Genomic DNA, 12475 nt, shown 5'->3' on the forward strand with positions numbered 1-12475 from the left:
ATCGCAAATGTGTTTGAGGAAAATAATATTTTTTCCAGCCATTAAGTTTAAAGGCTAATTAAGAGCTGTTACAGTTTCCTTAAAATGTTGGTTCCCTTCACCTTTTCCATGCTTAAATCTTACCTATGATTTGAACAACCATGGCTTGACCCCCTAGTTTTGATCCTTGTTACGCCCTTGCGAGTGACGCCATTAATTGCATTAATCGAGACACCGTCACTATTCTTTATATTGCGAAAAAAGAATGAAATTAAAAATATCTCTGTCTAATACGTGGTCATAAAAAGTATAGAGCAATAAAGATAATATTCAGGAATTCTTCCTGGGCTTTACACCAGATTAATTAAGTCGTATTGGTCGACGTTTTGGAAGACGACTTGTAATACCTTCTCAAGGCGTGTTACTCTCGAAATGTCCAAATTCACCCTGAACACGAGAATAATTCCTGAATATTATTCCTCGAGAATAATTAAAATCGTTTAACGAAGATAATATTTACAAAATCAAGCAGGTGGTGTGATCTCTAGGCATGGGCAAAAAATACCGGTATTCGGTAGTACCGAGTACTATTTTTTTCTACTGCGGTAGTACCGGCCAGTATTTTTTGGCGGACTACCGGAGTATCGGTACAAGAAATACCGGTACTTGGACGGCGCTGCCATCTTATGTGTTATCAATCAACTACCTACCCAGCTACTTGAACATGAGTGTTGATAATGTATCAAGCGAAGTAGGCCATTTCCAAGGAGGCTATGAGTATACTATGTATTTACAACCTCCTTGGCCATTTCCAAGAAATAAACACCAATTCACAATGGCTTTCAGCAAGAAGTGATTATTTAATTAATGCCAAAGATATTTCTCAAGGAATCATTACAAGAAATAAGAAAATGTAGATGCAGACTTATGCAATAAGTGCACAACTTGTATTTAAACACCCTTAAGATAATACCATATGTTTATTTAAATTTAAACTGATGGAATAAGCACTGATACAGTTGATCAACGTAGGAAGAGGCTGAAAAATAGCGATGCTATCATGATATAGGCTAAGTTTGTTTACAATAATCATCAACTTTTTTAATGTATTCACAATGTTCATCCGTTTCTCGTTTTTTTTTTTTTTACGTACAACCAATCATGTGCACCACCAAAAGAAGGGCAAATTAAGTTTGCTTCTTAATTATTAAGATGTGTCCTCCTTCCTTAGTTTCTTTCTTGTTTTCTCATCACTTAACGGTACTTTTACAAAACTGTGAGTTCGAGACAAGTGTTATCATTATTGCTATAGAAGATATTTATTTATTCAAATGAGGCAAGAAAAGTCAACGATATCCACGTTGCATTTCTTTCTCTGAAATAAATGGAGCAGCGACCTACTCTTCAAATTTTATTCGATCGCAGTATTTTAGCCATGGCTAACACCGATTCTTCTTTTGTAAAACCATAAATTTAAATGTCTTAACATTAGAGGAGCTTTTTCTAGGTAATCTCAGACTGACAACGTAAGCTCCGTGAATAAGAAGACTTTTAATTGTTAAGTCTCGGTAGAAGACGTTCTGATGTTGGTCTCGAGACCGACGAAAACCGGTGACTTTAGGAAAACAAGACATCTGATAGAGTTCCCGAGAGAACTTCGCACTTCATATACGCCAGGAAAACACCAAAATTTAATGGTATGCACAAAAATCATTGCCTTTAAAAACTTCATCGCTATCACCCCTTCTCACTATTGAGAATCTAGCCTCCATGTAATTTTCCGATAAATTTTCGTAAAATAATCCAGTTAATGATTTTTTCAGTGCATTCTTTCTGTATGTTACGCTAATTTGCCGAAATACCGGATAATTAGGGTAAGACAAGCGTTAAATCTCAACTTATTAACATATTTTATGAATTATGAAAGTACCGGTGTACCGGTATTTTTTCGCCGGTACTACCGGGAGAGTACTATTATTGCTTTTAATACTCATCACAAAAATACCGGTACTTTTTCAAGTACCGCCCATGCCTAGTGTTCTCCCACCAAACCTGCACGCTCCTAGCAACCTGAGAAATCGACGCTGATGCACTTAAGTAGAAAGCTAAAATGTGATAGAGGTTAATAATTAATGTACTAAGTACATACATGCAAGATAATAATGTTTAATTTTCGACTCCCATCAGAAAAGCATTGAATATTGTGCAAATATTTTTATTTCGATTTTTAAAAGTTTTTCACTCGAGATATTGGCTACATATTTCTAATATTTACTTCGTAATTTAATAAATTGTTCCTACTTTACTAGAGGTATGGTACTAATTTACCTTAAATTCACATTACATTTAATCTATCTAGCGATTTGGTCGTTGGATTATTCTTCCTCATAGAATATTCCTCTAAAATCGCTAGAATAGTAATGGCTTTGCCGGGTTTCGCTTATAGTATGGCCCTTTTCGCTTACATAGCGTTAAGGTGTTTTTCCCCGTCCCGTTCCTTCCGCTCCTATCCTTACCCCAGAGGCGTCGACGGGCTCCTATCGCGGCGGCGCCTCTTTCCTTTTTCCTTCCTCTCCTCCCCCTCCCCGGGTGATCGGGCGTCGATCACCCGGGTCGCAAATGTTGGGTCCCGGCCCCGGTGTGTTGTACCATACTTTTTGTTTTTTTTAATTATTTAAAAACCAATTTTAGGAAACAATAGCAATATTTAGGAAGTAAGATATGCCGTCGCATGTTCTATGATAAATTCTTTGCATTTTGGTGCCTCATTTGTAGAGTTTGGTTGCGTATAAGTTGAGAAAAAGGTATCTATACAGTAGAAATAATATAGAAGATTCAAACGAAGAACATATAAATTTGGTCTATTTTTAGTACTCATTCATGGAATAGATTCGATTGAAAATAGAAAATTGGTAATATTTGACCGCATAATTAATGTTCTTCAATTTTGAGATACTTGTTTGAAATAGTTAATTAGCTATTTCAGTCACAAGATAATTTTCGGCATAAAAATGTAGTTGCTACATTACCACAAGTTTGACGCTAATTTGCCGTTAATTAATATTCCATTTAATCTGTAATTCGAAAGATTAAATTTAGGGCTATTTTTACTACTTATTCATGAATGAGTTCTATTAAAAATGGAAAAAAATGATTCTCTTCCTGTATTTCCAATTTTTCATTCACTTGATGACTTGTATCTAATTAAGTTGCAATGATGTCAGTGGCGGCTCGTGAGTCAAATGGTGGGGGGGCGGGGGGGGGGGGGGCGCACTCCACCGGGGGGTCATATTGTATTAGTATTTCGTGTATTTTATTAAGTTTTTACGGTAATCTAGGAATAACATTTTGTGATGCCATATGTTCCGTTTTTTTCAACAAAAATACCTAGTTTTCCTAATAAAGCTTGATTAATAAATACTAAATGCAGTAGACTCTCGGTCATACGGATCGGCTTAGTCCGGACTCTCGATTATACTGATCAATGATCTTGAAGAATAAAAATATATTTGCTGCGATATTTTGCAAATGCAAACGAAAATACGTAACTTTAGGTTTTAGCGCCTACATTCTTCTTGCGGATATGCCCGCAATACTCTTATGTTGTTCGTTTTGCAATCATAATGCGTTATTTGTCAAATCTATTCAACATTTGCAATGATTTAGGTAGCAATGCCACTTGTAACACCTGAGGAGGGAGGGGAGTGTCACTGACTTCCACTAGGCAACAAACACTGCTAGAATGCGTGCGCTTTGCTATTGCAGATGTAAACTTTGATTGCGGTGTTCGCGTTGCTTCTTGAATACAGTGTAATTTAAAATCAATAATTAAACATTTCTCACACATTTTTAACAAAATATGAAATACTCACATGCCTTTAGTTATATTGTAGAAGTCCATCCTTCTTTCCGTTTGAACACATGGCAAGGGCACTAGTCTATAAATAAACAAGGGACTTAATATACAAGGGACGACGCAAAATAGGCCGACGAAAAATAAGACCAAAAAGAACAAGGTGCCTGGACACAGAATTGGGGACAATTTTTCCCTATATTTCCGTAAAACAAAAACGAGCGCTGTTGATTAATCCAAAATTGTCTTCTTGAATGTACACAAAGCACTAAGAAACTTCTTAATCGGCAATTAAGCACAGTTAACTCCTCGAAAATGATGTCTGAACTCATTTCACTCCGTTCTTAAGGAGAGTCTTGCGTTACTATAAGGAAGACTCAAGGGAGATAGAAGTCGTGGTCCACTAATGATGATTCAGCTGAGGGACGAATTTAAGATCAGCAAAGGCATTCAAGCGAACAAAAGACGTCACGGACCATCTCCTTGAGTCTAAGATTCATATGTGGTAAACACACGAAACGCCAACAGGTCGCACTTGGAATAACCATATCTTCGAAATCATGGCCATGATATAATAGAATATAAATTCTAGATCGTAAAAGAAGACGACTCTGAACTACAGATAGGAGCTGTAAGGATCTTCGCACTGATATGAACTCTTCGAAGCCACTTAAATCAGACCCAAGTGGACATTTTCCGTCAGACAGCTACCGCTCTGCCGCTGAGGAATTAGGTGAACATGAACTAATAGAACAAGGACGGCTAGAAAAATGATGAACCTACACACAAAAGGTGCATTGTACGCGGAACTTCTTGACATTCATTGAATGACTCTATTTAAAGTCACGTTTCACGGGTTAAATCATGTTTAATCCTTCGCCCTATCACGCACGCACCTATTTCTTAAATTATAAATCAGTGGGGAATGTTAACTGATTTTTCCTTATACTGCAGGTCTTTTGATAAATTTATCTGAAAAATAGGTACCGCATTTCTAATCATCGGGAAGATATGAATAGATTGTTAAGGCCTAAATATTATAATATTAGTTTCCCCAAGGTTCTCGAAATTCGTAATCATAACAGAACTGTGGCAAATACTCGAGAATAGTTATCCTACGTCAATACGGCCTTTAACTGGTTGGATTTTATTTGTTCCGGTTTTCAAACACCAAAAAACGCAAGCATATTGGGATAATTTATTTTCTGTAGCAATACCTACCAGTAATTAAAAATTAAAATCGTACAACTACACCCAGTACAGTGACCATTCTGATTCCGCACAGCCCTTTTCTGTGGCAGCACCAAGTAGACGCCAGATTATACGCCCGCCGCGGCGCACGGCGCGCCGGCCTGCGCTACGATGTCAACTCACACGTCGCTCTGCGCATTCTAGGACGACGTCCCAAGACTTCCATAAGACACAACGAAAGACGCTTCATAGCACCAGCGGCCCCTACCAGTACCACTCTCCATATAACTGCATGGGGATGGATTGGGACGTTCTGGCCAGCGCCCCACGGCTACAAATACGAACTTCTCGCGCTATTTATTTTCGTGCTTTTCCAACACTTTCGATGTATCCGACTGAAAAACACTTTATTAATCAGATGTATAATTATGAATTAATGGATATTTTTTTTTTTTTACTTTTTCAAATATTTGGAAGTGGCGGCGTCCGAGAGTCCTTATGGGCAAGCCGCCACCGAATGATGAGAGTAATTTACTGTAAATTCACATTTCGTTTAATATTTAGTTCGAACCATTTAAATTTAGACTATTTATAGTATCCATTCATCGAATAGGTTCGAATATCCCCCTGCCAAACACCCTAGAGGTGGCTCGCAGGGTATTATGTAGATGTAGAATAAAGACGAAAAATTTTTTTTACTCTTTATTATTATCACTTTTCATCAATTACAACCGCTTGCCGGGGGGTGATCCTTGCCCTTACAGGGGGATGTCATCATCCTTGCCCTCGGGGGATCACCGTACCCGGCGGGAATCGAACCCACGACCTTCGGATTGTCAAGCGAGGACTTAACCCCACCGCTACCATGTCGCGATTATTAGACATAAAAATAGGGGATTTATAGAACGAAAGCGCTTGCTATTGTTGCTATGCGACGGTAATACCCCCTCCCCCGCCTCTGAATGAATTCAAGCATATTCTACATCTACATAATACCCTGCGAGCCACCTCTAGGGTGTTTGGCAGGGGGTGATCAATCACCAGCATGCAGCATGCATTTGGACTCCCACATGCACACCACACCGTCCAAGAAACGTCCCGCATAATAGCAAACTAAACTACTATATGCTGTTAGATATAGAATGTAGAATAGAAATTCAGAAACATGCAGTAAGTTTTACATAGGTTAGTAGGCTACACTACAAGTCATGCAATCTACTTACGAGTTCTATTGCTGCCGTTATAATCTCTTATTGATCGTGGAAAAAATGACATTCGGAATCTGTCTGTTCTACAATCTATCTCTCTTATTTTATTTATATGATCTGATTTTCCGTAGTACGTTGGCGTCCGTAAGATATGGTTAACTTCGTCAGAAAAGACACTGCTCTTGAATTTATCTAAAAGGTTTAGTCTATTTTTCAATCTACGGTCCGACAGAGATTCCCATCCGAGTTTATCTAAGACGTCAGTTACACTAACAAGGCTATCGTAACGACCTTTCACATACCTCGCAGCTCTTCTTTGCACGCGTTCTAACTCTGTTATTAAGCCTTTTTCGTGAGGGTCCCAAACACTGGCAGCGTATTCTAAGTGGGGTCTAACTAGGGAAAAGTAGCTAATTTCTCTCACTTTGTCGTCGTACTTTCCTAATATTCTTTTAACAAAACCCATTTTACGATTAGCTTGACCGGTTATTTCTCGAATATGTTTATTCCACGATAGATCATTATTGAGTCTAACGCCTAGATATTTCACGGATTCAACTGCATTTAATTGGGTGCCTCGAATGATATAGTTACGCTGCAGGGAGTTATTCTTCTTCCAGAAATTCATTACGAAGCATTTTTCCAAATTTAATTCCAACTGCCAAGCATCGCACCAAACTTGGATAGCAGCAAGGTCATCCGTTAGTCCATATTATGCCATTATTGCTGGAGATTCATGTACGGCCATAAGTGACAGGTCAGGCAGTGAAATTAAGAAGGCACTTCATTACATTAAGCAACTTAAGCGTGTAAGGATGGGAATCTTTACAGGAGCGTAGATCGAAGTATAGGCTTAACTTACTAAGGAAATTCGAAGAAGATATTTTCTCAGACGACGTGAATCACATCCTTCGTTCATAGTTCTAACCTTGCATGCATTTGCTCTAGGAATTATTAACCATTAGCAAGTTTTTTTATGAATAAGAATGTATATTTTGCTAGTATGGGTAATATTTCTATGACCGTGCGGTGTGCATGTAGCGGTCCTCTTGCATGCTGCATGTTTGTGATTGGTCACCCCCTGCCAAACACCCTAGAGGTGGCTCGCAGGGTATTATGTAGATGAAGATATAAATGAATGAACTTCTTCTTGCCCTAGGGTGGGCACATAGAAAAACTTAGCGATAGCGAGAAAAACGAAAAATAAAAGTAAGGAACTTACGGGGAAAGGTTATTCCTTACAAATTTTCGATGGGACGCTGCCCATCTTTCTCAAGTGAGAAGAGGAGGAAAAGTGAGGGTAGAAGGAAGGGTGCAAAGGAGAGGGTAAAGATGGAGGGAGGAATTAATGTGTTGTGAATTCACTTCGCGGCATGGTGACATTATAAATTCAAAACTAAACCTTTTAGTATTCCGTGCAGTACTAATGAAAAAACTCAACCGGTTTCGATCTTTTCAGGTCTTTATCTAGAGGTTTACGATAACGACCTGAAAAGCTGGAAACCGGTTGTGTTTTAATTCATATTGTGTGGAATAAAACAAAGTTTATTTTTGTGTCCGTAATATATGTATTAATTTATTAAAATGCTCATGCAGACGATAAATAACTTATGTGGCCTGTGTGTCATCGCTTGGCGATGATTTTTTGTCAAAGGCCCTGTGATTGGTTGGGTTCATCCAATTCGATGAAAATTTAGAACCTGTCCTATCCATCTGGAAAAAACGGTGTTTTGTATAAACGATAGGACCAAAAGTCAGTTGGATGAAATTTTGATGCAAATTTGACCATGGGACATCGGCTTTGTTTCCACTCTCCTCTCTTTTACCGTGTATTAATATACAGCTTTTTTTGTATTTCCCTGAACGCAGGTTCCCTGATCGGCGATGAGCGGCTATGACAGTCCCTCGGCTCCTCCCCCCGATAATCCCGACCACAGCCTCCCCGCCGGAGACCTCAAGAGGAGTTCGAAACTGGTGGACTTCTCTCGGGAACGAAGTTTCGTCGTGAAACCGCGAGGGACTGGACCAAACTTGCATCACTCGTCTTCGAAAGTAAGTTCTCCTAAAATCGATTCTCAATACACGACCTCTCGATTCAGTCATCAAGAATGGTAAACGAAGATGTCACTTTACCCTCTAATTTTATTTATGTACCTAACCCCCCTGCCAAAACCCTCTTGAGGTGGCTCGGAGAGTATTATCATAGAGTAAGTATATTCTAACTCAATGGTATTATGTAGATGAGGATACCTGATGATGATTGCAAAACAATCGAAACACGCATAAAAGTTTCTCGGGTTTTCCACCGGTTGATGTATTCATCTACATATACGTAATACCCTGCGAGCCACCTCTAGGGTGTTTGGCAGGGGGTGATCAATCACCAGCATGCGGCATGCAATTGGACTCCCACATGCACACCTCATAGTCCAAAAAACGTCACGCATGCAAACAAATTATACTACCATATGGTGTTAGAAATAATAATAAAATTAAGAAACATGCATTAAGTTTTACATAGGTTAGTAGGCTACACTACAAGTCATGCAATCTATTTATGAGTCTTATCGCTGCCGTTATAATCTCTTATTGATCGTGGAAAAAAAGACATTCTGAATCTGTCTGTTCTACAGTCTATCTCTCTTATTTTATTTATAAGATCTGATCTTTCGTAGAATGTTGGCGTCCGTAAGATATGGTTAACTTCTTTAGAAAAGATACTGCTCTTGAATTTATCTAAAAGGTTTAGTCTATTTTCCAATCTACGGTCCGACAGAGATTCCCATCCGAGTTTATCTAAGAGGTCAGTTACACTAACAAGACTATCGTAACGACCTTTCACGCACCTGGCAGCTCTTCTTTGCACGCGTTCTAACTCTGTTATTAAGCCTTTTTCATGAGGGTCCCAAACACTGGCAGAGAAAAATATTTACTTAGAGGAAATAAATTCCTATACGAAACCATTTTTCCTGTAGGCATACGCAAAAATGTAGAAAGCTTCAGGATATTGTGTGTCATCCTTGAGCTGGGGCCATGCCATGTTTCTCTGTATTGTTCTAATTTCAGGATTACTATGTAAGTATAAGTACGCGAATACAAAGTTGATGTCGTCCATGTCTCCCGACGTTTCGAGCAGCAACTTGCTGTTCATCCTCAGTGGATCCCCCGAAATTCGGACTTTTCTGCAGCTGATACGCCGGGAAAACCTAAGATCATAAATCGAAACACATGTTGCGAGCTGTTAAAAAATGAGTGGGCAATACGATATATTTGTTAATCATTCGATATGCTCTTCCACGATATCTCTCGGGGAAAATGTTGGCTTCAGTCAAGAAGGGCGTGACTTCAATGACTTGAATTTTTCTAAAAGGTTTCATATATTTTTCAATCTACGGTCTGACAGAGATTCCCATTCGAGCTTATAGAAGAGGTCAGTTACACTAACAAGACTACTTTTCGCGTAGGTACCTGGCAGCTCTTCTTTGCCATATCTTTCTCATGTGGTACCTTTTTCCATACTTAATACATGCAAGATAGGAAATCGGGCTTCAAGATAATTTTTATTTACATCTACATAATACCCTGCGAGCCACCTCTAGGGTGTTTGGCATGGGGTGACAAATCACCAACATGCAGCATGCGAGAGGACCGCCACATGCACACCACACGGTCATAGAAATATTACACATACTAGCAAAATATACATGCTTATTCGTAAGAAAGAACTTGCTAATGGTTAGTAATTCTAGAGCAAATACATGAAAGGTTAGAACTATGGATAAAAAATGCAATGAGTCATCCTAGCGAGCGATGCCATTAATCCTATCAATTGAGACAACGTTACTATCCTTAATAGTTCGAGGGAAGAATGACATTTTAAATCTCTCTGTTTTGCAGTCTATTTCTTTTATTTTCTTCTCATGATCGCGTCTACTATAGTGCGATGGTAAACGAAGGATAAGATTCACGTCGTGTGAGAAAATATTTTCTTCGAATTTCCTAAGTAAGTGAAGCCTATACTTCGATCTACGTTCCAGGAAAGATTCCCATCCTAACTCGTGTAACATACTGGAAACGCTGCTTTTTTGTCGTAACAACCCATCACAAATCTGGCCGCCCTGCGTTATACTCGACTGCGAATATACATGCTTATTCATAAAAATAACTTGCTAATGTTTAGTAATTCCTAGAGCAAATACATGAAAGGTTAGAACTATGGATAAAAAATGCAATGAGTCATCCTAGCGAGCGACGCCATTAATCCTTTCAATCAGGGGCGCCGACTTATAAAAAATATTGGGGGGGCCCATATCGGAGGTCTTGCCCCGGGAAGAGGTTAAATTCAAAGTGTGTCGCAGCACTGAAACACTACCATGATTCACACCACTTGATTCAGTTAACCTGCATAACCTGCATAACCTTATAATTATTTGTTTCAACACACATTGTTGAATTTATTTTAAAAGGTAACTATCGTCAAACATGGGAAATAAAAATTACCAATATTTATGTGATTTCACAAGGTATAATACAACTTAATAATTTTCTTGAATTATTGAGGGGGCTCCGCCCCCCCAAACGAATCTTTGAGGGGGCTCGGGCCCCCTCAGGCCCCATGGAGTCGGCGCCACTGCTTTCAATTGAGACAATGTTACTATCCATAATAGTACGAGGGAAGAATGAAATTTAAGTCTCTTTGTTTTGCAGTCTATTTCTTTAATTTTCTTCTCATGATCGCGTCTACTATAGTGCGATGGTAAACGAAGGAAGTGATTTACGTCGTCTGAGAAAATATCTTCTTATACTTCGATCTGCGAGTTATACGAAGTTTGAATCCGCCATCGACGTGTGGGTAATGCAATCTCATGCTTAGAGCTCCGTGTAGAGGAATTCGTGCAAAACAGGCGTTGATATTTTCGCGGGCAGCACCTTTCCCATGTGGTAAATTTTTCCATCTTGATTTATGCAAAGTGGGATTTCCCCTTTCGACCATAAAGGAATTACTTCGGGTAATCCAGATAACGGTTCAGCAGCTGCGCTCTGTAGTGGTCCCCACCCATCATTCCTCCTGTGGTCAACCACTTTCAACTTTGCCGACACTGCTTAATGAGCGAACGCTGAACGCGAGTCGTGGATGGCGAGGATGTTCCCTTAAAGACATTGAAAAAGGCTTAAGCAGGACGACCCTTTCGTGAACAATCACGGAGCGACTTGGCTCATGGAAAGACCAGCGGGAGGGCCTCAGGCCTTTTCTCGACCCACCTTGCCAAGGGACCGTTAGGAGGTTAAGGAAACGCCCTCAGCTAATCCCCAGATTGGTGTTCGTGTTCTACAGGGTTTTACCCAAACCTTTTTGCGAGTAGAAATAACCAGGACGCCTTTGAAGGGGTTATCTGCCGACTTCTACCCCAAAAATTTGGTTCCATTAACTTCTTCTAGGAAACCTCTCGTTTCTCGTTAACGAGAGGCAATGACCCCTTATTCGTGGATGGATAATGATATTCCTTGGTCGCCCTCTGTTAGCACCAGAATCTAATTTTACGTATGGGAAGGGATTTACACTTAACGGAGTTTCCATCCCATGGGCGAAATAAAAAATGCAATTCTATATAGGCGTACGAGTTTGTGTATTAGTGATGGGTCGATCATAAACGAAGCGATCAAAAATATTTGAATCACTAGGTGAATCAAATGACTCATGATTAGAGATGCGTGATAATCGCAAATGCGAAATAGATGCGATGTGCGCAAATAAATGCGACATAGATGCGATGACTGGACTTTTATGATGTTTTTACGTAAATTTGCCTTTTCCACGGTAAAATTCATACATTTTGTGCCGAGCGCAGTTTAAATGCTCCGCCGACACTCACCGCTTAAAGAATGTGAGCGACTGGCCAGCTGCTAGTTGGCTGGGACTCTACGTGGCCGCGAACTGCAAGTGGGCGCGGACAAGCTACACCTCCGCCACTATATGTCTTATTCCTTAATTCATTATTGTTCTACAACATAATTATTTAAAATATTCTGTATTTTTTCATGTAATTATGTTTCACTACATTTATCGTCATCTACCTCATCATGTAAATTAAAAATAGACGCTACAAAATGCGATAAACTGTTATTGAAGGTGCGATAAAATAAAAATGAAAGTGCGATTTTCACGTATCTCTACTCATGATTCATTTCGGCGAACAAGTCGATCATTAATCACTACGACTTCCTGTTTCATATCAACCATCCC

At 39.4% G+C, this 12475-nt stretch overlaps 1 protein-coding gene and 1 non-coding gene across 3 annotated transcripts in view; one reads left to right on the forward strand and one right to left on the reverse strand.

Annotated features, from left to right (window-relative positions):
* LOC124169776 (uncharacterized protein DDB_G0271670) overlaps positions 1-12475 on the forward strand; it is a 113002-nt gene that overhangs the window by 66286 nt on the left and 34241 nt on the right. For both annotated transcript variants that reach the window (XM_046548509.1, XM_046548511.1), the window contains exon 4: positions 8101-8283. In XM_046548509.1, the coding sequence (XP_046404465.1) occupies positions 8116-8283 (168 nt within the window). In that variant the 5' untranslated portion in view covers positions 8101-8115. The remainder of the gene's footprint in view (positions 1-8100; positions 8284-12475) is intronic.
* Positions 9215-9316, reverse strand: LOC124169880. Its single transcript, XR_006867274.1, has one exon. It is a non-coding gene; the product is annotated as a U6 spliceosomal RNA (small nuclear RNA).

This window comes from Ischnura elegans, chromosome 12, assembly GCF_921293095.1.
Source record: "Ischnura elegans chromosome 12, ioIscEleg1.1, whole genome shotgun sequence".
Classification (NCBI taxonomy): domain Eukaryota; kingdom Metazoa; phylum Arthropoda; class Insecta; order Odonata; family Coenagrionidae; genus Ischnura; species Ischnura elegans.